At 40.3% G+C, this 25,939-nt stretch overlaps 1 protein-coding gene across 1 annotated transcript in view; it reads right to left on the minus strand.

Moving 5' to 3' along the window:
• Window positions 1-25,939, minus strand: part of Slc9c2 (solute carrier family 9 member C2 (putative)) — a 57,272-nt gene that overhangs the window by 23,066 nt on the left and 8,267 nt on the right. The window contains exons 6-17 of the mRNA XM_059280370.1: window positions 24,646-24,762; window positions 23,284-23,445; window positions 20,014-20,113; window positions 17,230-17,373; window positions 14,580-14,748; window positions 12,434-12,515; window positions 11,365-11,528; window positions 9,916-10,035; window positions 6,055-6,152; window positions 4,828-4,947; window positions 2,208-2,406; window positions 595-783 (exon numbers count right to left, since the gene is read on the minus strand). Coding sequence (XP_059136353.1) covers window positions 595-783; window positions 2,208-2,406; window positions 4,828-4,947; window positions 6,055-6,152; window positions 9,916-10,035; window positions 11,365-11,528; window positions 12,434-12,515; window positions 14,580-14,748; window positions 17,230-17,373; window positions 20,014-20,113; window positions 23,284-23,445; window positions 24,646-24,762 — 1,664 coding nt within the window. The remainder of the gene's footprint in view (window positions 1-594; window positions 784-2,207; window positions 2,407-4,827; window positions 4,948-6,054; window positions 6,153-9,915; window positions 10,036-11,364; window positions 11,529-12,433; window positions 12,516-14,579; window positions 14,749-17,229; window positions 17,374-20,013; window positions 20,114-23,283; window positions 23,446-24,645; window positions 24,763-25,939) is intronic.

A 25,939-nucleotide genomic window follows, 5' to 3' on the forward strand; every position in this document is an offset into this window, starting at 1 on the left:
TCTGGTCTACAGAGCGAATTCCAGGGCAGCCAGGGCTACACAGAGAAATTCTGTCTCAAAAAAATAATTATTTTGCATCTATGTGCACAAGACATCTGCATAAAAACTGTCTAGAGAAAGTTCTTCCAGGCTATGTCTTAGCCTCACTATACGTCTTGATTTCCAGTGTTATGTAGTTACACCTTACATGAGCTCTTAGCTCATATCTCAACTCATAAGGCAAATACCATAGAATCACAATTACTCCTTTAAGTGGGTTTTACATATACAACTCTGCATAGCAATTCTCATGAACACTGAATTTGTAGCACTAATAAATAGAAGGAAAGTAAAAACTATGCAGATGGAAGAGGAACAAAGAATGGGGTATAAAGCTAAGGATGTAGAGCCCAGGTTTCTGCTTTTGTCTGGTGTGATTGGAAAAGCCTCTGTGAAGGCAGGGTGGAAGCAATGACAGCCAACCAAGCAGGTGTTTGTTTGAAGAACATTTTGGAAGAGACAGCTCCTTCTCTCATTTTTCTCACAAGAGTGAAGCTTATTGAATCACTTAGTAAATCATGCAGCAAACCAGTATTTTGACGTAGGAAGCCTTACCTTGAAGATAGGAAGAAACCTAATTATTCTAAAATATCCTATTACCACTGTAAACTGGATGAGAACTAAGTTGTTTGGTTTCAGCTTGACAAAGTGCAGGCATAATATATCAACGATTCCGATAACTATGATGAAAAAATCCAAATTATTCCAGTTATGAAGAAAATATTTCCTTTTTAATATTAGTATCTGTTTAAAAACAAACAGAATATATGTTACTCCATAACAACTATATATTGACATAGGGGAGAGGGAAATATTTAAAATTGCAAGTCAATCATAAGAAATGAGTTGTAGCCTAGATTTTTTATTTTATGTGTATGCATATATTCACCTGAGTGTATATTTATGTACACCACCTATGTGCAGGTGCCCATGGAGTCCAGAAAAGAGCATCTGATATCCTGGATCTGGAATTACAGTTATGGGTTGCTGTGGAATAATACTTCTGTACACTATGAAGATATATTGGCTCTCATTTTTAATAAAAAGCTGATTGACTGATAGCTAGGCAGGATTTGGGGGGCAGAGAGAATGCTGGGGAGAAGAAGGATGGTATCTGAAGAGACATCATGAGACTCAGAGCGAGCAGGATGGGAAGTACATACATGATGTAAACAAGCCTGGGGCAGCACACAGATAAATAGAAATGGGTTAGTTTAAGTTATAAGAGCTAGCTAAAAAGCAAGCCTAAGCTATCAACCAAGCATTTATAATTAATATTAAGTCTCTGTGTGGTTATTTGGGAGCTAGCTGATGGGACATAGCTGACCGACAGGACAGAAAAACTCCACCTACAATGGTTAATTGGGGGCCACTCAATGTGGATACTGGGAACTAAACTCAGACCCTCTACAAGATCAGTGTCCATTCTTAAGCACTGAGCCATCTCTCAGTCCTATTAGTTGTATTCTAAAAGCTGAATTTTTAGCTACTTGTCTGAAATTCCCCTAAATTCTTTTTTTTTTTTTTTTTTTGGTTTTTTTTTGAGACAGGGTTTCTCTGTGTAGCTTCGCGCCTTTCCTGGAACTCACTTGGTAGTCCAGGCTGGCCTCGAACTCACAGAGATCTGCCTGGCTCTGCCTCCCGGGTGCTGGGATTAAAGGCGTGCGCCACCACCGCCCGGCCCCCCCTAAATTCTTAATTTTCCACATCAAAATGTTTAATGTGACTCAAAATATAGTATCTATAATGGAATGCAATACCAAAACAATAATTTTAGAAGCAGTAGACAAGTTTGCTGCAATACTATTAATAATGAAGCATAATAAACTACTATCACTGAGCCATCTGTCCAGGTATGTGGCTCTCAAGCCACTTCTTTTGTATTTGTTTATTCTTTCCCTAAATTATTTCAGGAAGAATCTGAAGGGAGTGTATATGACTGAAATACCAGTTTTCTATCACCTAATCCTTGGGAGTCTCTCTACTTTTATTAGACATAGCTGATGGCCAAGACTGGCACTAAGGCTGTGAACATGCCAGGATCCATCAGCTGTCATAACAAATAACTTCTAGTTATCAAGTTATTTTGATAATAAGGTAGAAAAAAATGGATTCAAAATATTTGAATTATTCTTTTTTGTACAACATGTTTCTAGTTTCCACAGTACCTTCAGTGCTGATTCTAATGTATATAAAAACATAAAATAGTAGTTTATGGATATCAGTGCCGATACATTTAACTCTCTTGCAGTTGGCCATATATGTATTATCATAGGGAAAATATACATTACTGTTACAACATATGTTGCATATTCAAATTCTTCTGAAATTATAGTGCGATAGACAAAAATCAGAAACCTATTATCCCTGAAAAAAAAAAGAGCAAATAAAGTATCAGGTCATTTAAGGTATAACAAATAAGCAGTGAAGTCCAATATCTGTCTAAACGAATCAAACTAGAAATAATATGAAATATATAAGTAAAAATAACAAGCATACAGACAGGCATGTTGGCGCATGCCTTTAGTCCCAGCACTCAGGAGGGAGAGGCAGGCGGATCACTGAGTTTGAAGCTAGTCTGGTCTACAGAGTGAGTTCCAGGACAGCCAGGGCTACACGGAGAAACTCTATCTCCAAAAAACAATACTACTACTATTGATAATAATAACTAGCATATTTTATATAGAGAATATAATAGAAGACAAAAGGATGATGCTATTAATGTATATAATAAATCAAAAGCAAGAAACAATAAATGTAGAGGAAAATGTGTTACTCATCAGCATTGTTTAAAATTTTTAAATGGGCAAAATGTTCAACAATTACCATATTAATTTTTTTGAAACTTTCTAACCCACCGGAAATAGAGCTGCACAGAAGAGGCTATTTACTTGGCCTACTTGAATGAATTAAGAAACACCTTGGACATGGAATTCCGTCCTTCTGACTTATTGCCTCAGTAGCTCTTAGAGGCTTCCAAAACAACACAGGCTGTTGGCATTGCTCTTGCTTAACCACTAGAACTAGATATTCTAAGTCCTTAATGCTGAAGACAATACACACTCTGGATAAAGAACACAGAGAAATGAGGCTGAAACTGAGCTGGAAGCTTCCTCCCTGCTGGTTCACATTCATAGTGATGGAAGGTGCTATGGAGGCTGTCAACAGAGAAAAGGCATCAACAGTCACATGCAGCTGTAGACCTTGAGGGTTTCTGTGCTGAAATGCCTGGCATGATATGCCCACTGGTTCAATATTGGCATGGATGCTCTGAGAGAAACAACCACATCTTGATTAGATTTGAGGCTCACTCCCCTGGAAGGAATATATGCCTGCTGCTATAGATCTGGCCAAAAGCCCACGGCTAAGGAGCTTGCAATCCTTACAGTGGACCTGCAGCTGATTTTTTGTCAAATGGACATGTAGTTAAATTGCCTTCCAAAATATATATATATATATATATATATATATATATATATATATATATATATATGTGAATACCCAAAGACTCCAACAGCTGTCAGCTTCCATCAGCGGGGCATCTTTTACAGTGGGCCACAGTCCGAGTGGGACTTGTGACTGGCCAAAATGATGAGAATAAGGCACTGCTGAGTGCTTGGCCTCAAATGGAACATTCATGTCACCTCCTCTGAGGCTCAGGGAACATCTTGGAAGAGAGGTACAAGGATTGTAGGAACCAAAGAATGGAGAAGAATGTGGTGCAGAGCTATCTTCTGGATATGATATGGTTGTTGGAATCATAAACACACAGCACTGTGGCTTGCAGAATGAGGAGGGAGGGAAAGAGAGAGACAGACAGACAGACAGATAGACAGACAGACATTCACCTCTCACTGCTTCCTGGTCTGCCCAGATCTGAGCAAGCAGCCTTACTCTCCCAGGGTCACCCTTCCTCTGCCATGATGGCCTATGACCCTCAAACTGTAAGCCAAAATGAGTCTCTCTTGAGTTGCTTCATGTCCAGGATCCCACAGCAATGAGAAAAGAAACAGAATGCTGCTGAACGTATGTTGGGATGCTAAAGGTTTATTTTTTTTTATGTTCTCTTTAAATTTATTCAATGGAAGAAAGCAAAAACTATTCCCAGTATGTTCTTGTTTTGACATCCTCTGTTGGAAAAAAAAAGTTGTTTTCCTGCTCTAAAAATTATATAAGTTCACAGTCTATATAGCAAAGTAAAAACTCTAAGAAAAATGTATATTTTATAATATCTTAGAAAATCAGTAATAGGCATTCTTAAGGTAGCGTTGATTTTTCCTTAATTTTAGACATTGATACAACAATCTTATTCCACAAACAAAGTTGCGCTGAGCTAGATTCAGCCCATTGTAGGTATGGCTGGCCCTTGCTCAGTCCTCTACCCAGATGAATAGTGCAAGAAACATGGTATAAGATAGCCCTAAAGCCGGGTGGTGATGGCGCACGCCTTTAATCCCAGCACTCGGGAGGCAGAGCCAGGTGGATCTCTGTGAGTTCAAGGCCAGCCTGGGCTACCAAGTGAGTCCCAGGAAAGGCACAAAGCTACACAGAGAAACTCTGTCTCGAAAAACCAAAAAAAAAAAAAAATAGCCCTAAAATGCCATCGTTTTCTTTTATAAGGATGACAAAGAAGTTAAGACAGAATAGAAGAGGCAAACACACTGTTCAGTCACCACTTAACCTGTAAACATCTGCCGCAAAAATTAGTTTAAATGGGGTGACCTACTCTAAAAATGTTGAAATGGTGATATTCTGAGTACACTGCTCCTAGAGGTTCATAATACTTACTCAGGTACACTGAAAAGTATCTTTTCTTTGTGATATTCCAAGTAAGTTAACATGTTTTTAAACTTTATAAGCCAACTTCTATCTCTCACATAAGTTGAAACATCAGAAATACTCATGAATCTAAGAAAAATACACATATGTGTTGTTAAAAACAGTATCTCAGGACAATAAAAGGGGGGATGATATACTAAATATTAATTTACTGTGGACTTACTGAATGTGCTTTCTCAGCCTTTACCTCCTGCACTTAATCATCTGTCCACTGTGGTCATGTTTTAGTAACATTTTTAGTCTGAGACTCCTGTGCCCCTGTTCCCAGAACCCTTCCTGACCTGAGACAGAACCTAATTCAAGTTTCTCTAGACCAGCCCTTTTAGGAGTTCTGGAATTAAGCTTCCTCTGTTTCATGTCCCCCAACCCTAAAGGCAACTGAATACCCCAGCTTTCCCAACTGTAATCTCCCAGGCCAATGGCAGGTCTCCCAGAGCGGTTTCCAGACTGCAGAAACATTAATGACCACCTAGCTGGAATTGATACTGCTGACTCAGCTTTGTCTCAGCTCATCCACTCAGTAATGCTTGCCAGGACAGTGACAAGATATTGATACAACTGTAAGACACTGGGCTTTTCCCACCACACTGCATTGCATCTAGCAATACCATCATTTAGGCCAACTCCTCCAGAGCTCATTCTCCATCCCCGGAGAGCAGTCTATGAACAAGATCCAGGCTGCTGTACTTTTTCCAATAACTTAGAGAATATTATATAAAAGCAAAATAATTATAAGAGCCATTAAAGCTATATAGATTCTCATTCATGGATTCCCTTGTGTCTTACCTAAGCCTAATCATCTCCAAAGTTATGAAAGTCATGAGGCAGAATGAAGAGGAGCATTCAAAGTAGATAAATGGGGGTAGGGATATAGACAGTGAGGAGAATTTACCTAGCATACTCAAGGCCCGGCATTCAAAAGAAAAGGAGGAAGAGAGGAATAAAAGGAGGGAGGAAGGGAAAAAAGGTAGGAAGGTGGAGGGAAGGAAAAGGAGAGGGAGTGAGAAGAAGAAAGAAATGTTACTGGATAGATGAATGGATATACAGGTGGACAAATAGATGTAGACCGATGGGATGATAGATGGGTTAACCCAGACATTGAACAATGCTCACTTTGTTCATAGTCACATAATCATCTAATTTGGAAAAATGCAGTAAAAGAAGTGTTTCACTTACTTTCCATGGATGGGGCAGTAGCTTTTGGTTGCACCAATTAATATTCGGGCTGCCTCTACTCCAAGGATTCCATCGTTACATTGCTTTTCAAAGCTACTCTAAAACAGGTTTTATGTTTTAATATTTTATACTTATATTTACATACATTCATATTTAAGTAAAAATTACAAAGGACCAAAGCATCAATGGAAGGGCTGAGACCTGTGGCGCACACCTGTAACCCCAGCACTTGAGAGACAGGACGACTGTCGTGAGTTCCAGGCCCACCTGAGCTGCAGTGAAACCTTGCTTTAAAAGAAAAAAGCATAGAAATAACTTATGCTTCTCTTACAATTTTTTTCATTGTTTTTACATTTATTTATTGTATGTGTGAGCACAAGGAGGTCAGAAGATAATTTGTGGGAATTAGTTCTTTCCTCCACTAAGAGGATTTAAGGGATAGAACTCAGGACTTTGGGCAAGATGACAAGTGCCTTTACCCACTGAGCAGCTGGCTTGCCAGCCCCCACCATATGCTTCTTGGTCCTTACATAACTCACACTATAATTACTAACCCCAGTAGTCAGCTTTGGTACGCCATGGGTTCAATCAACTTATTACACTACTAGATGTTAAATAAGCAGCTCAGGGAATCTCATTTAAGAGAAACTCAGTGCACTAAATTCTCACAAAGCAGTTTCAGCTGTGTGTGGTGTGGTGATATTGTGTTCCCCAAAATATTGTGCACCCTAATAAACTTATCTGGAGTCAGAGAACAGAACAGCCACTAGATATAGAGGTCAGAAAATGGTGGCACACACGCCTTTAATCCTAGCATTCCAGAGGCAGAGATCCATCTGGATCTCTGTGAGTTCAAAGCCACACTGGAAAAAGCCAGGCATGGTGACACATGCCTGTCTTGGAAGTGATAGCAGAAAGCAGAAAGGTATATAAGGCGTGAAAACCAGAAACTAGAGCTGGTTAAGCTTTTAGGCTTTTGAGCAGCAGTTCAGCTGAGATCTATTAGGATGAGGACTCAGAGGCTTCCAGTCTGAGGAATCCATTCTAAGATTCATGTAACATCTGGCGCCCAACATTCATGTTATGAATTCTCAAAAAAGCTACTTGCCTGTGGCCTTGCAGGCCCCAGCTCACACCCAAGCTACACGTTGCCAGTTGTGGTGGCGCACACTGGTTGGATTTACTGAAGGAGGCAGAGGCAGGAGGATCCCGAGTTTGAGGCCGGCCTAGGAGGCTTGCTAAGGAGAAGCTTTGGCAGAGGCTGAGCCACAAATGATGACCATGGGACCATGGAGGCAGCGGCTGATGCTCCGAGTTGCTGGCTCCTTCTCATCCTGTTGGTGACTGTGGTGATGCTGCTACCTGGGACAAAAGAATTGCCAGGACCATCGTGTCACAAGAAAGTATCGGCAAAGGTCAGTTTGAAAAAGTATGGCAGCCGGGTGGTGGTGGCGCATGCCTTTAATCCCAACACTTGGGAGGCAGAGCCAGGCGGATCTCTGTGAGTTCGAGGCCAGCCTGGGCTACCAAGTGAGTTCCAGGAAAGGCGCAAAGCTACACAGAGAAACTCTGTCTCGAAAAACCTGAAAAAAAAAAAAAAAGAAAAAGTTTGGCAAGACAAATGGTGGGGAGAAATTGTGTCAAGATTTTCTCTTCTAGGGAAGAACATTCATGGTTCCAAGAGACAGACATTTATCAGACTGTGATTGCTCCAAACCACAGAGGAGGCAAAAAAAAAAAAAAAAAAAAGTCTTCAGGGAACCATGACCACGCCTAACAGCGACTTTGAAATCTTCAAAAAGATGACAGGAGCCCACAATGACGATTCCACATGGACTATGGTAAAGCCATTAAGCTGATTAACACCATGGAAAGACTGGCTTTGGACTGCAAACTGCTCAGGACAATTTCGAGATGGCTAGCTGAGATGATCCAGATTCACAGACAACTTGAGCAAGGACTTGAGACAACCCCTACATTTTCCCATTATGCAGAGACTGGACAAATGATACAGCTAACTCTCTCTGGACTTGAAAATTAACCCAAAAATTTTCTTTTCAGGATTCCCTAAAGATGCCTTTGCACCCAGAAAGCAGGAAGTAATTTTAAGAAAACAATGCCCACATTCCCAAGAGGTGGGGTGGGAGGTTTTTGGTTGTTTAATGAGTTATGGGTATTGTCATTGTTTATGATGGTTGGTTACAAGCTGTTAACTGTTGATGGTCAGGAGAAAAGCTGAACAAGAAGATTAGATTCAGAGTTTTTGTTTGAAAAAAAAGAAAAAGAAAGAATATAGATATGAGGTAGATCATTGAATCTACTCTAAAAAGAAAAAGGGGAAGATATAAAAATGACAAAAGGTAGATTATTGAATCTATTATGAAAAGAAAAAAGAGAGAATATGGATATGATAAGATAAAAAGGTCAATTATTGAATCTACTTTTAAAAAGGAACTACTTGTTTTAAATAGGATAAGTAATGAAATTTTTTGTCTGAGTTTATCAAATGTTACTGGACTGGACATTGTTAATATACATAATGGAGTTTTTCGTCTGAGTCTGTCAAATGTTAATGGACCAGACATCCTTAATGTAATTCTTGTAATCTGTATATATTGTATATACTTATTGGATATAGTTTTTCTTGTATTAGTTATAAGCTTTTTTAATTTTAGACAAAAAAGGGAAAATGTGGTGATATTGTGTTCCCCAAAATATTGTGCACCCTAATAAACTTATCTGGAGTCAGAGAACAGAATAGCCACTAGATATAGAGGTCAGAAAATGGTGGCACACACGCCTTTAATCCTAGCATTCCAGAGGCAGAGATCCATCTGGATCTCTGTGAGTTCAAGGCCACACTGGAAACAGCCAGGTATGGTAAGAAGAGCCTTTAATCCCAGGAAGTGATGGCAGGAAGCAGAAAGATATAAAAGGCAAGAAAACCAGGAACTAGAGCTGGTTAAGCTTTTAGGCTTTTGAGCAGCAGTTCAGCTGAGATCTATTTGGATGAGGACTCAGAGGCTTCCAGTCTGAGGAAACAGGATCAGCTGAGGAATTGCCAAAGTGAGGTGGCTGTGGCTTGTTCTGTCTCTCTGATCTTTTAGTGTTCACCCCAATACCTGGCCTCAGGTTTGATTTTATTAGTAAGACCTTTTAAGATTTATGCTACAGTGTGGTGACACAAACCTGTGATCCCAGCACCTGGGAGGCTGAAACGGAAACATCACAAGTTCAAGATCAGCTTCGGCTACCTAGTAAGACCTTGTCTCAAAAAACAAAACAAAACCTTTCAACTATTTAAAGAGCCCATAAAGTGACTTACTAGTCACTTAAAACTTACTAGTCTTAGAAACAAAATGTTTGTGACTTGAATACAAAGCCTGAGGAAGGAAGGCTTGGTTCTGTTCAACTTTTAGTATGAACTATAGTAACCTGAGTTTGGATTCTCAGCATCCATGTGAAAGGTCAGGTTCAGCTCAGCTCCAGCCTGTACTCCCAGCAGTGGGGAGGTGGAGACAGAAGGATCCCTAAAGCTTGCTGGCCAGCTAGTCTAGCCAAATCAGCAAGCTCCAGGTTCAGTAAGATATACTGTCTCCAAAAATCAGGTGGAGAGCAATTGAGAAAGACACTCATTATCAGCTTCTGGCCTTCACACATGAGTACAAACACACACACACACACACACACACACACACACACACACACACATACACACACCAAAAAAAATAAATTTTCGTAACTCAAACACTAATTTTGACAGTTGATAGACTATATCAGAAAACAAAAAGGTTTTATAATCACCTTCAAATCATAAGGATTAAAGGCAAAAAAATTTAATATTGTTTGAATAATACCAACCATTTGTATTATAGCTACATGCAATCTGGCCTGTTCTATTAAGACTTCATCTGTTGCTAATTCTTCTCCTGAACCACGGAGAATATGGGTAATCGGAACAGTGTGAGTCTGCTTTAAAATCTAAAGAGACAAAGATAAAAATAAGTAAAACTGGTTGAGACAGGGTAAACACTATACTTAACAAAGGTTTTAGTAACTCACTCAGAATTGCTACAGTGATGAGCTACGTGTAACTGGGGTAATGCTTTGCCATATGTGTCTTAGTTAGGGTTTCTATTACTATGAAGAGACAATATGACCACCGCAACTCTTATAAAGGAAGACACTTAATAGGTGGCTTGCAGTTTTAGAGGTTTCGTCCATTATCATAATGGCATACCCATATGGCAGACATGGTGCTGGAGAAGGAGCTGAGAATTCTACCTCTTGCAGGCAACTGGAGAACTGAGACACTGTGTGTGGCTTGAGCATATATGAGACCTCAAAGACCACCTGCCTCCACAGCTACACACTTCCTCCAGTAAGACCACACCCACCCCAACAATGTCACACCTCCTAATAACGCCACTGCCTTTGGGGGGGGGACATTTGCTTTCAAGCCACCACAATATATATGAGACTATTGTTTTCAATTGCCATAAAGGATATATTCCTTTGGGATATTTAGAAGCCAATTTATCCTCTGTCTATACTTCACTACTCTCTACGTCAGCCTGTATTTTCTGCTTTTTATAATACACAGGGAGAGATCCCTCAGGATCTCAACCTATCGGAAGCATCATCTTGGCAGAGGTCATTGCTTGGAATGCAACCAGTCATTTTAAACAAACATCCACTCTCCTTGTATCTGATAGAAAGGCCGATCACAAAGACTTTCTTTTTAGGGACATGATTCAAAGAAGTTGCTTCACCAGAACATCAAAGCTAATAAAATTTCCCCTCTATTTTCTAGCACTTAGGTAGTAGAATCCGGTTTGTGTGTATGTGCATGTATATAGATGTAGGTTTGTGTGTGTGTGTGTGTGTGTACATGTGTGCACATGTATGTGGAGGACAGAGATCAACCTCAGAATAGCTACTTTGATTTTGTTTTTTATGTTTTACTTTTCAAAGGGATTCTTACTAATTAAATTTGTTCTTTGACAATTTTAGACATTCAATATTTGAGACAGAGTCTATCACTAGAAGCAGGAGCTCACAGATTAGGCTCGGATGGCTGTTCTGTGAACTCCGGGGCTCCCCAGCACTGCTATTATGAGCAGGTCATCACCCCAGGCTTTTCTATGTATGTTCTGGGACTCAAACTCAGGTTCCAATGCTGGCATGACACACACTCTACCCATTGAGCTATCTCTCCAACCTCAGAACTATGTTTTTAACATTGAGTCCAAGAAAAACAGGAAGACCCAGAGAGGAAAATTAAGACTATCATTGTGTATATCAACTCACAGGATTGTATTCAATATCTGCTTTTTCTTCTACTACATCCCAGTTAACGTTTGTCAAAGTTTTTTCTGTCTTATATAAAGTTATTGTGTTCCGTATAATCTGCTGTATGTGTTGAATGGCATTTCGAACAGCAATTTGTCTTGGGAGGGAGAGAGCACACAAACCTGTGATTTTAAAAAAAAAAGAAGACGGCTTTAGCATAGTACCCACCCAGCTTCCATTTCTCCCCTCAACCCCACTGCTACCAACGATCTGACTTTACTTCTCTACTGGATATGTTTATTTGTTATTTCATTGTTCTCAAGTAATTGTAGTATAAATAGCTTCAAATTCCTCTTAGATGTCATTAAACGTTCCCATTTGTGATTTCATTGTATCTACATATATTTTTGTCTTTGAATTCAAATTCCTTTTGGAGATGGGCAGCTATAGCAGAACTTGGGAAGTATCTCCCAATGTCCATTCTCTTCTTCATCCCCTTGCCAATAGAATCCCCGACTTTTGACTAAAAACATGGCCAGCCATAAAAAATAAAATATTTCCAGGTTCTGTCACTCCTGTATCTCAGGTAGTTAAGCTCCAGCCTATGGAATGTGTATGGAAATTATTTGTTTGTCCTTAAAGATGTCCTCCAGTCCCCACATCCCAGTGTATTATTGCTAGTTGATCAGACTGTGAACATGAACAGTTTCTCTCGTGTTAGTTAGACTGCAGTAATGAGCCATTTCTACCCTGCAAGCACAAAGACAACCTAGGGAATAGAGAAATGGTAAAAGAAATGGAACCCAGATCTCTGGACAACTCGGCACAGCAGAATCACCCTGTTATTCTAGACATACTGGCAGAAAGGAAAACACCTGTCTTTTTAAAGACTCCATTCACTTGGTTTCTATTAAATTATATGAACCAATATTGCAATCAATGAATTACCTAAATACAATCCACTAATGAAAATAAGTCATTTCTACGCTGATTCCTGTAGTCCATAAGAAATGTCTGTACAACCCTCCATTAATACTCTATTTGCATTTTCTCTCCAATAAACCTCTCAATAATACATATGCTTTACCTAATGTCTTGGCTGATCGAAGCATCATGTGTGAATTTATTCCTGTTGTCAATAATGATATTACTTGTATATAGAATATAAACTAAAAACAAAACATAAGAGATGTTAGAGCCAAAATATCAAGTATTCTTCCCAGGGGTGAACAATGTTCATTTAACCACCTGTAAAAATTCTAACTCAATCCGTATTTTTAAATTCTGTCTCTAATAAGTTAAAGCAAAAGGGTTGTTTTGTGGACACTGTTTGGCCATATTACCCTGGGGCAGAAATTAACTTTCAATTTAAATGAGGGAAAAAATGACTAATCATGTATATTCTGGGCTAAGGACACTGAGAGACAGATCTTTCCAGTGCTTTGTGCCAGCTAACCCCTAAGAGCCCCAGTGCCCTTCAGTGAAAATGAAGTTAATAGCAATATCTCCTCCAAAACATTTCCCCAAACTCAGAGTTATCCAAGGCACTTGTCAAACATTTTGACTCCCGGGCCCCTGCCTAGAGAGCAGAACTATAGATTTGGAGTATAACCGGCAAGACTCTTAATATCGTGCAGACTTGAGAAACACTGTAAAATAATACCCAAATGTTAACTAACAGTTCATTGGTTTGATTTTGGGCCAATTCATTGCATACTCAGAGGCTAAGCTATTGGTTATTGTACTTCTCCTTTGGGATATAGAAGGACCTTCAATGTCTCTGTGAAACCACAGACTTTCTTCGACTCCAGATTAATTCCCAGACCAAGCCCACAGAGCTAAGTCTGTGAAAAGACCTGGGAAGGAATATAATTCTCTATCAAAAGGAGTGAGTCCTCTTTTGGGAATTTGGTCCCTTGAGCTTCTTTACTTTGATTTCCCCACATGCAAAATGAAAAGGTTGACAGCTAATATTAAAAAAAAAAAAATAGGTATCTGTACACAATGGGCCTCTGAGACAGGAAGGAAATAACAACAAAGAGAAAACTCCCAGGTCACCAGTCAAACATCAGGAGCTCTGGACATTCACTTCCAGATTCCTCAGCAAATGAGAAGGTGGCTGTCGTAGCTTTTTCCTTCCAGGAAAAGATTTGAAGTGTATTTCATGGGGCAAGTTGTGAGAAATTGGTCCTGGAGATTTCTAGAAACTTCTCTACCTCGTTCAGTACTGCCATATATACTGAGGTACAGGGACTAACGTTATGCTAACATGTTTGCCTAGTATGTGCAAAGCCTGAGGTCTGACCACCAGCACTGCAGAAACAAACAAATGACAAGGCTTATCTGTGGCACTGTCAGCATGTATCTGGGGTGTCTGCTTCGGCACTATACCTCCAGACTGCTACAATCCACCAGCTAGTCCAAGACGTGGAGAAAGAGAGGAAAGGAAACCAGGTTTGGTTGGTTTTTTTTAACCCCCACTACAAATCACAAAGTCTTCAGCTAGACTTGTTTTGTTTTGTTTTGAGATAGAGTCTCTCTACAAAGCTATGGATGTCTTGGAACTTTCTATGTAAACCAGGCTGGCTTTGAACTCACAGAGGTCTGCCCACTGCTGCTTCCCAAGTGCTAGGGGGACTAAAGACGTGTACCACCATGCCTGGCTTCAGCCAAACGTTTCTAAATGAGTCTGAAGATGAAAGGATATCCTTAATGTAACAATTTATAAAGTCTTTCTTTCCTTGGTATACACAGCACTATCATCTCAGATATTGTTCTAGCAGCTACATGGATTCAAATATTCTAGATGAGGGTATTTTATTATCACTCTCTGATGGCTATTGGGGGAAAATGGCACTTCTGGGCTCAGTAAAACTTACTGAGCATTTATTAGGCGTCAGCTATTTTACTAAGCATGATTTCAACCCTCAATTAGAAGCTGAGACTCAATGAAGCTGAGGAATATCCCCCAAAGTCAGCCAGACTGTGGATGGTGGAGTCAAGATTGGAAATCAAACCCACAAATAACCCTATTCATAATCACTATGTGAACGCTGGCCCCTTTCACATGACCAACATGAACTTTTTTCTGACAATGTCTTTTTTCTACTGAGAAGTGCATTTAAAAAAAAACTAATTCAAAGTTGGTTAACATTAAGATGAGGTATGGTATGCTACAAAATAAGTAATAATGCGTAAATAAAAATAATCACAACACATGATTATTTCCCTACCATATGTGGTGCCTCTATTTTGCTTTCAGAAAAATTATAAATATCAGGAGCCAAGAGTAAGCTAAAAACACCTCTAATTCCAGACCATGTGATGACAACTCCCCATCGCCAATCATACTCATAACTTGAATGCTTCAAAATAGGGCTCACTACAATAACAGTAAGCAACCTGTTGGCAGGAAAACAGCATAAATAAGTAAAACGTACATCATCCAGTAATGTTATTTGTGGTTAAAATCATGTACTCAGCACTAAACTTCATTTAAGAATGCAAAAACAGCAGAGGTTATCAATAAGGCATTAGAGCTAATCTGAAGTTTGCATACACTACAGCATGTGCATAGTAGGAGAAATTCTACACAACATAAAAACTTATCACTAACACACATGTATAATTTGCAGTTAGGTAGTAAATTCCTATATGGACAGTTCTCCAAAGCATCTTGACAAGATCATCTATTCTGTGACAAACCATAAAATGACTGAGAAACTGGAATTGGAAGAAGTATTGATCAGACTCCCCACCTCCCCCCAAAAAACAACCAAAACTACTATAGACACATTTATAAACTTAACCAAACAAAAATTTTCTTTACCTCCTACAAGAATCATACACTAGGTCTGGGGAGATGGTTCAGTAGTGAGAATACTTGCCAGGTAAGTGTGGGGACTGGAGTTCAGATCACTAGAACCCAAATAAATGCCTAGTGGGTGTGGAGGACCACCTACAATTACAGCCTCAGGAAGCAGAGGCAGGAGATTCCCTGAGTAAACTGTGAGAATAGCCCTGGGCTTGACTGAGAGACTACCTCAGTGAATAAGGCAGAAAAAGGGCAGTCAAAGTGAGTTTCAAAATCAACCTCGGGCCTTCCCCACAAGCATGCATGAATATACATGTACATGCTCACCCCATACACATACATCCACTACATCCACATACATATAAAACATGCATACATATATGCAACACACACACACACACACACACACACACACATGCATGCACAAAAATAGGCAGAAAAGAATCCCATACTTCAATGTGTTTCTGCTTATTTTAAGGCCAGTTTTCAGTAGAATCTTGTGACAAAAGTTAGAATTTAACTTTTTTTCATTGTTTTATTATGTGTATGGATGTTTTGCCTAAATGTATGTCTGTGTACCACATGCATTCCTAGTGACCTCAGAGGCTAGAAGAAGGTGTTAGATCTCCTGGACTTAGAGTTACAGTCTGTTGTGAGTTGACCTGTAGGTGCTGGGAAATACTCCAGGTCCTCTGGAAATGCAGACAGTGTTCTTCACCTCTGGGCCATGTCTCCAGCCCCTCAGAATCTACCTTTAAGGGATCTGTACCAAGAAAATATGTATACTGTGCTTCAGATGATTTGGGACAAATGAATCCTCAGCAAAAGTAAAATCAGACATGTTTTAGCCTCAGCAAAAATGCTGTGTGGATTTACCAATTATGAGTTCTCCCAACTAAGCAAAACACAAACTAGTTTAGATCATTTCCATCACTTAGCAAAACAGAGTCTACAATTACCTGTACACTATGCACTTAACTCAGACAAATTCTTCTGCTTCACATTCAAGGCTTCTGCAAAGTCCTTCATAAGCTTTTGAGTTCTATTACATAATCTTTCCAAAAACTTTTGTGTCTTAGTTAGGGTTTCTATTGCTGTGACAAAACACCATGACCAAAAATTAAGATGGAGAGGAAGAGTTTATTTGGCTTACACTTCAGTATTGCTGCAAGAATGGAAAATGCCATACATCTTGTCCTGTGGTGCTCTAAATTTAACCTTGAGTCAGAAGGACCTGACAACTCATAGAACTGTTTTCCAGATCTCAACTCCACTCAGTCAAGACAGGCCATTGACTTCGAGTTTCTATCACACTCAGGCCTGATGAGAGTCTTTTCTAGGAGAAAACTGAGAAAAAAAAATGCTCTCCCAGGGTTGCACAGCGTGCCACTGCCAAGGCCGAGACAACAGTGAGTGCTTCCTGTGACATTTTCTTCCCTGGACTCCACTGCTTCCAATTCTAACTCTGGGCTTAAGAATCTAAGCTTGGGGGTTGGAGGGGTGACTCAGTTGGCAAAGTGCTTGGGGCCCAAGAGTGAGGACCTGAGTTCAATCCCCGGCACTCACATAAAAGGCAGAAGTAGTCGAAGTAGTCGTCTGTCCCTGTAACCCCAGTGTTCAGTAGGCACAGACAGGGATACCACTGGGAGCTGCCAGTATGTCAGTCTAGCTGAAGCAGAGAGCTCCAAGTTCAGGTAAAGACTGTGGACAGACCAGTGAGAGGGCTCAGCAGATAAAGGTACTTGCTGCCAAGTCTGAAAACCCAAGTTCAATCCCTAGGACCTACATGGTGGAAGGAAGGAATCAGCTCCTGCGATTTGTCCTCTGACATGAAAACATGTGAATATATATGTGTACGTGTAAACACATGTAAACAAACAACATGTATTTTTTTAATCTTTTAAATAAGATAAAGTTGTAAAGGAAAGCATCCAACATCAGCCTCAGGACTCCACATGTGTGCACACACATACACATACACACACACACACACCTGAATACATAAGTGCATATTTACACAAACAAATAATCTAAGCCCAGCAAAGGAAACTTTAAAATATCATCGTTACCTTGCAAAATTCACTGTTATATATAGGATGACAGTGAAAACTAGGGAGTGAAATCTGAAATACTTGATTTCTCCACAGCCAACAACAATGCCAAAGAAACCATATATCAAATGTTCATATGCAGATGAACACATTATTAAGAACCTAGGACGGATAAAAAGGAAATGACACTTTAATCAATACACTTTTAAAATATATTCTTTTTCACATAAAAGTAACTATGTTATGCCTAACACTGTTATCTCAGTGGAAACTGTGGCCTCCATCCTAGGTACAGTCAACATGAAAAAGTATGTTGTCAATCTAAGACACTCAGATCATTATCAACATCACACCAAAACTCATGGGAGTGCCTCTCACAACGCAGCAGTAAGAGCAAAGCAGAGAAATCAAGCCCTCCCCAAGCTGGTAATGTACCAGTTTCTCCAGGATTAACCAGCAGTTTATCTAATATTGGAGCTGCTACTTCAAAGTCCAGAGTGAGAATGGTTACAAACAGTCACCTGGGTACCTCCAGGTGACAGCTGAAGATGATGCAATACCCTTCACCACTTCTGCTGGGACTTGCATATACTCCTCCCTTTACTCTGGAAAACTGTGGGAGCCCACAGAGTCTATCTAGTGAGAACTTACTCAGGGTCAGAGAATCTGAGCTTGCTTTTACCCAGCAGGGTTGCATAATGGGATGATTTGACCACAGGTATGGCTACCAAGTGTTTTGAAGGGTTTACTTTTGTCTGTACAGTGTGCTTTGATCTTGCAAGGGGGAGGTCTTTTGCCTCTCCCCTTGGCATGTTATAAAAAGCCCTTTTTAAAACAGGACAAGGCTGTTGGGTATTGACCCAGGCTCTCCCAAAGCTATCCTGTATTTCTGTCTTTCTTCTCATCGTCTAGGTCTCTCTTTCTATCTGATATTTCCTCATTCCTCTCTCCTCCACCTAAGACCCCTTCAAAAGGTGGAAGCAGGCTCCCACAGAGAGCTCCTCTTGTCTGCTCTCCAGTCTGCTGAATTTCTACAAGTCTGGGAAACCTGGTTCTTGCCCTGTGTTCTCCATCTGATGCTCTCTCTTAGACATGACCTCTTCTGAGTCCCTGCAGTGCTGATTGCCTGCACCATCACAGTTAAGCAAGGAAGAGCAATAGGTTGCTCTCAGATTGCTTCTGAAAAATCTATGATGCCCTATACGCTGGCTTGCATGAGTCAGGGCCAGATCTGACATCTACAGGCAGATCTCAAATCCTGCCTTCTCTTGATTCCCTCTCCCGGGACTTTCAGCTGTTCTGCCCCAGAACCAATCCCCTCACAGTGGCTCTCAAGATCTACTCTAGGGAAGAAGTGTTAGGAAGTTGAATTTTAGCTGCAGATAAAGCATGTTGTCTCATATAATTAGCACACAGTATGACTCTCCGAGTAATTCCTATCTCCTGATCCAAGCCACTCAGAGCTGCTGTGGAGGAAAGTATGAATGTGGGACCTCAAACCCCACTGCTTAGCTCTCAGCTGTCATAGAATAACTGATGAGTTGAATGCTTTGCAAAATATTTCCATAAGGTCTAACAATGCCTTTGCAGATAATAGGACCCCAAAAATACATAATTTCAGAATACGTACCTTTAGCTTTTGTATATAAACAAGTATGCCATTTAACAATAGCATGAGTTTGGTTTGGTTTGTTGGTGTTTGTTTTTTGCTTATTTGTTCTTTGGAAAATGTCTTATTCCCATTGCCTCAGGCTTAAAATTCAACAGCCAGGCCATAGCAGGCAGAAAAAGATTAGTGGCTTAAGTGAAAAAATAAACAATTGAGTGAATAGAATGAGGAATTACAATAATGTTGAAAGACAGCATGGCCAGGCTCAAGATCATATCCAAGCTTGGTTGCTACATCAAGCAATAAACCTTATAAGTCAGTTAGTCCCAAGCTTCATTCACAAACACATCGAAGTAATAAAAGTTATAGGTGCCAATTTTGTTTCATTTTGTCAAAAAGAGAAAAAGTACTGTCCTCTATCACTGGTATTAATTTTTTATAGGATAATTTAAACATCCAAAAATATAGGAAGGACATTATTTCAAAACAACTTTTGCACTGAACAGATGTTCATGGGAAAAGTCAAGGTTAAGGTATATTGTCCACATCTGCCTTCATTTGAGATGAGAATTTCTTTGGTAAATTGCAAATTGGTGCCCAGATTCTGAGCAATTCTGTGGTTTAGCACTGTTTCTCAAAGAAGGACTAACCCATTTGTCTGAGAAGACACTGGTCCACACCCCCATCTATGATGCATCTCACTCTGACTCCCTTCTTTCTTCTGACTTCCTTCTCACATCAAGATGGTGTCAGCCAAGTGTGATGTGAAGGAAAAAAACCCACAATTCAAAGTATAACTATTACAGTGACGTAGAGAAGGCACTGTGGTCTCTGAAGCACTGATTCTTTGCTCAGAATATCAGTGATCATTGTTGGCACATTAAAACTTTAAAAATAGAAAAAAAAGTCTATAAATGGAGTTGTATCAGCTTCCTTAAAGACAAGACTGCTTAAGCACCCAAATCCTATAGAATCTATACTGAGTATGCAGCAGAAAACTCACTTCGAAGCCGGGCGGTGGTGGCGCACGCCTTTAATCCCAGCACTCGGGAGGCAGAGCCAGGTGGATCTCTGTGAGTTCGAGGCCAGCCTGGGCTACCAAGTGAGTTCCAGGAAAGGCGCAAAGCTACACAGAGAAACCCTGTCTCAAAAAACCAAAAAAAAAAAAAAAAGAAAGAAAAAAAAAAACTCACTTCGTAATTATGAACTCCATCCGTGGTTTAAAGCTTAGCGAATCTAAATTCAGGCCTACCGTGACCAAAGCAATAATGCCCGACATTCCAAAATATTCCACTGGGGAGAGAGAAGGGGGGAGAGTTAAAATTAAATGCAATTAAATCTGCACACTGGTGTGTGCTGAGTAAAGAATCAGTAGGAACATTGAAAGTGGTGTTTCTTGTTAGAAAGTTTCTTCAAAGGATTAGCCTAATACTGTAGGTCGGGAAATAGCAATGTTTCTTCTGTAATGGGCCATATAATAAATACCTAGCCTTTGTGAGCCACAGGGGACCTGTCACAGCTATTACTCTGTAAAAGAAGCCAGAGATAGCATGCAAACAAATGACTAACCACAAAACACTGTGGGCTTTCAACTTCATATCATCTTCATCTCCACGAGATATTTTTCTTTTATTCTGCTCTTTTTACAAAGCTATTTTTAGCTAAGAGCAGATTTGACCCAGTTTGGCAACCCTACATCATCACCAAGGCTAGGGTTAGTGGGGAAAGAAGTTATGTAATCTCCACTCAGCACCTCAGGGGCCTTGTGCGGCATGTACCAGAAATTGCTGGCTGAACTCACAGCTTCCTGGAGCTTTTGCCTTCCCCTTTCTGACTAAAGGGTAATTCACTGGGCTCTAGATGTTGAAACTTAGTCTAGGGAGAATGTTTGAACACCATAAATACCGTCGGTGCTGAGCTGCAGACGAAGAGCAGACAGAAAAGAAGAGAAAAAGCATCCAGACAAGGAGTGGAAGAGACACCTGCTTTTGGAATGTGACCTCCCTTTCTCCATTAGTGTCCCTGCATGTACAAAACAGGTGTGAAACAGCAGCACCTTGTACACTTATTGCAAACAATAAATTAGATGAAATATTGCTTGGCACAGTTTCATGGCAATGGATAATCACCGTTATGACCGTGATATTGATTTTGATCCACTGGTTTTACTGCTTAGCAATACTTATTAATATTCAGGAAAGAAGATTTCACTATTTTTTTTTCATTTATTTATTCACTTAACATCACTTTTGACTTTCTTATCTACTTGCCTAAATGAATTTAACTTAAACAATCAAGTCAAGTAAAGCTAATGGTTCTGCAAATGTATATAGCTTGTTTTCTCTTTCATGCTGAGTTTTAAACACATTTTTGTCAATAGGGTTTTGTTGACTTGATCAGCTGAACTGATCAGGCACTTTGGTCACATAGCTGAATGAAAATATGGAATCCATACTGTTAAGTGACAGTCTCATCCCAACTTGAAAACTTGTGTGTCGGGGCTGGGAATCTTCTAATGTGAAAATGCTTGGCAACCTGGTCTTGCCCCCTCTACCCTCAGTTCTGGTTCATCTAATCTGTTCAAGGGGGCACCAAGCATTGACTAGAAACACCTCTATTCCTAGAAGAACCCAGTGGTGAGCTGGCAAAGGCTTAAAAACTAATGTCTGTCAGGGGGCTGGGGTGGAGGAGAGAAAGACGACATTGCATGGTATAAAGGCCACACCCCCCCCCATGAACAACTGTCACTTGAAAATAGGTGGGAGGAGATGTGCATAATAAGCTCTTGCCAGCCCCTAGGTACCTCCAGCTCACAAGCATATGAAGTCACACACCTTCCTTCATTATTGCCTGCGGTGCCCTATACAAATGAAGTATTAGACCATTTGTATAGATGAAGAGACAAGCTTAGAGAGGCTAAGTATGTCCCAAGGCCACTGGTTGATGAAGTATATCTGGAGTCTGCTTACTCAAAAACTCTTTGAGAAGGAATATTGGTTTATTTGATCATGATGTATTAAATTACTGTCGGGCATTTGACAAACTCTAAGCTTGGCTGAAAAGAGGCAAAACAGAGAGCAAGAGCTATGAGCTCCACTCATGCTCCAGAGGCTCACAATCTGGTAAGGAGATGGAAAGATGGAATGGAATCTTCTTTGAAGATAAGGCATCTGTTGTAGAATATTGTTTTAACTAGGCAAAGATGTGTTATATTTGTTTATGCTGCATTTGTTTAACTATGTAAAGATGTGTTGCATTTGTTTCACCTTGCCTGCCTAAGGCACCTGATTGGTCTAGTAAAAAAGCTGAACATCCAATAGCTAGGCAGAGAAAGAATAGAAGGGGCTGCCAGTCAGAGAGAATAAATAGGAGGAGAACTCTGGGCTCGAGAGAGGAAGAGGAACACACCCGGGGCAGGAAGCCAGGCAGACGCCAGCCAAACATAGAGATGCAGTGAAAGTTAAGATTTACCGTAGTAAGAGAGGCAATAAGCCCCGAGGCAAAAGGTAGATGAAGATAAACAGTTTAAGTTAAAAGAGCTAGCCAGAAACGTGCCTAAGCATTCAAAACTAATAATAAGTCTCTGTGTCGTGATTTTGGAACTGGTTGGTGGCCCAAAAGAAAAAACCTGGTATAGGCATCCACAAAACTTTCACAGAGAAGAAAAGAGCTAAAGTTTAAGGAAATGAGTCTTCTGTGAATGTTTTCTCTAGTTTGACTGGCTCAGGGCAGTAAGCAACCACTAGATGGCGATATATTAATAGGGAAAACAGTGCTTTTCCTTAACTGGGCGTGTAAAGAGCTCTTGAGAGCTGAGATCTTAGTTGGCTGGAAGTTGCTCCACTGTATGAGATGAGAGCAAAAGCAGTTTGGTCATAGTTCCTCTGGCTCATGGGAACTGTAACACTTCAAGTCCCCATTTTACAGGACTGAACTAACTGAAGGCCCACACGGGCGGGGTACTATTACTCCTGCAGTTGTCCTGCCCTAGCTTCTCTTCCGGACAGAAGCATCCCTGATCTCTACTTTCCTGCCTTCTAGGTTCAAGAAAAGGTCGGCATTTCAACAGCCTCCTCAGCTTACTAAGTGAAGGCTGTCGAGCTGGAAAAGACCTCAGGAGCTTCTCTGCCAACTTTCCCATTTTATAGGTGAGCTGCTCAAGAGTCAGAACGGAAACGAACCCCGTGGTCTCCTAGGGGACTGCCAGGGACAGCCTATAGGGTTAGAGAATAGGGCGCCAAGGGGTGAGAGTACCCAGAGGTGGGAGTGCAAAGAGAAGGAGACATGGAGTTTCCAATGAAGAGGATGTTCAGAGAGGGCAGGGGAGAACTAGAGATGACAAAGAGGTGATAAGACAAGACGGAAGGGAGCCAGCCACAAAGAGGCGGAAGTTATGAAGACGCATCTGGAGTAAGGAGCAGGGCAAAACCGAGGTTCGTACACTTTGCATTCGATTGCCTTACCGAGGTAGAAAGTCATGTACACCAGTGAAAAACACAGAACAACGTTAGTCAGCGTGTTGCTGAAAATGTCGGTCAATATAATCTGAATGACTCTGGTACACCAATATCCACATATTGTGCTCCCAAAAATATCAAGGCTGAGTCCAATGATTACATGTAACTCTAAAAAATAAAAAAAAGGAGAGAAAACGAGACAGAAAACTTGATGTTAACATCTGGGACTTTTGTGTTTGTTTGTTTTCACTGGAAGCTCTTCGGTTTGTGAACAGGGAGCCTGTTCTTCAGAGAGAGCACCCAGAGAGGATCTGAAAAAGAGGCTCTCTGGGAACATTCTTTTCATTCAGTTTATAACTTAACATCGATTTCTCCAGGAATGGAAACAAACTCCCACCACATTCCTGTCGGCAATCCCAATGAAACTCCTTAGGTCATGCACAGAAAGACATGAAATAGAGGGGCTAGTAGTTGAAATGAGGATTGATGGGAGTGAGAAAGACAAGAAAGGATAAAAACAAGATTGAATATAATTAAAATACATTATGTACATACATGAAAATATCTTAATGAAATCCATTTTATACTTACTTAGTATATGCTAATACATCATTTTTAAATTGTCTGCCCAAATCACCATAGCTCCTTCATTGAGAAGGACTGTGAGTGTCTCCTTTTCCACCAACATTTCTTTCTGCTTTCAGGCCTCCTCACCCTCTTCTTGCAGCTATCACAAATACACAACAGGAGGAAACTTTTCCCCTCCATGCTATGACCTGATATTCCCCTTTCTTCTCTAGCTACTAGTACAACATCTAGAAATCTGTCAAGGGAACATGTTCCACATCCCAGTGATCATTAGCCACACAAATCCAGCTACTGTCATTCTTAGGGTTGTTTTATCAATGCTATATGAACAGTCTGTTTTCAGCGTCAAATCTATGACCAAGGCAACCCTTAACATCCACTGGCTGAGAAACACAATGATCCTAGCTCAAGAGATAATCTGAGCCAGGTGATGTAATGGTGCACATGTGCATGCATGCTAGGGGAGAGGAAATGGGTTTTATTACTATTATTTTAATTATTTCTTTTATTTTTTGAGATTATAAAATTATATCATTCCCCCTTCCCTTTTCTCTCTCCAACTCTCCCATATACCCCTGTTTGCATATCACTGATCACAAAATATACACTTTGTATTTTAGTGATCGATAAAATGCAAAGATGATAGTTATTTACTTGTCATCTAGCTTATCATTCTAATTGGTCCAAGAGAATGTATAGAGAAAGATAGAAAGACGAATGCACTTTCATTTCAATAAGAATGATTTTAGGAAATGCACAGACAAAGCACAATGATCTTACCCCTGAACATGGAAACGTTAGTTGCATGGCCCCGAAAAATTCCAAAGAATATGCATGTAAAACTACAAATGATCAGTGACTCTCCTCTGATGATATCAGTGTACATCTTAGAAATGCCTGGGAAAGGACAGAAAAGATAATTTAATGTGGTACAAGTGGTGCTCTTGCACAGAAAACAGAGGAGAGCTAGAACATGCTAGAGAAAAAAAAAACAGAAAGAAGACAATCATAACCATCATGAGTCTGTGCAACAGTCACCAACAACACTTGTTACATTTCGTACTATGCCTTCTGACTTTTCAGTCGCAAGGGAACATGGCAGGTGCACCCCTTGTATTGACCTGCCCTGGTTTCATCTCTGTTGCTGTGATAAGAAAAATATCCTAACCAAAAGCAACTTCCAGGACAAAGGATTTCTTTTATTATTATATACTAAGTATCTTTACCACTTAGCCATTTCCTCTGGCTGCTGTTGAGGGTTTTTCGTTTGTTTGTTTGTCTTTGTTTTTGTTTTTTTTCTGGATCATTGATTTTCAAGGATTTTATTTTGATTTCCCGTGGTATGGTTTTGTTTCTCTTGGATTTGGGAATTTTTTTGAAGATACTTGAACCTTTGAGTTTCTACCAAATTAAGAGTTTTTTATTCATTATTCATTCAAACAAGGATCCCTTCTCTGCCTGCCACCTTTGAGCATTCACATCTTGGGTCCCCTGTGTTTGTCCCACTGCTTACTGGTGCTCAGATTTTCCCAGTCTACTTCTCTCATTCCTTCTGGACTGTTCCCACTGCTGTGTCTACAAGTTCACTGACCCTGTCTTTGCAGAGTATTCTTTTCTCCATTAACCCTTTTCTCCACTAACCCTGTGCTTTGCAGCTCTAGAAGTTGAATTGAGGCCTCTTGTATCCCCCCCCCCCCCACATCCGGTGGTATACCAATAAGCCAGCTTTCCAAAACTAAAAAGGATCACATTTGGGATGGAGATATAGTTAAGGGGTAGAGTTCTTGTCTGGCACATGTAGGGCTTGGTCTCTAGACCCTTTTAAAAGAAAACAGAAAAAGAGAAAGCCTGATTTGTGGTGTTTGCCACGTGTAAACACACACTGATTTAAAGCTACTGCCCTGGTCTGGTCTCTATTACTGTGAAAGACACCACAAACACGGGCAGTTAGGGGAGGAGAGGGTTCACTTGGCTTATGCTTCCATATCACAGTCCATCACTGGGGAGAAGTCAGGGCAGGAACTCAAGCAGGAACCCAGACAGAGGCCATGGAGGAGTGCTGATTGCTGCTTGA

Source organism: Peromyscus eremicus, chromosome 15, assembly GCF_949786415.1.
Source record: "Peromyscus eremicus chromosome 15, PerEre_H2_v1, whole genome shotgun sequence".
Taxonomy (NCBI): domain Eukaryota; kingdom Metazoa; phylum Chordata; class Mammalia; order Rodentia; family Cricetidae; genus Peromyscus; species Peromyscus eremicus.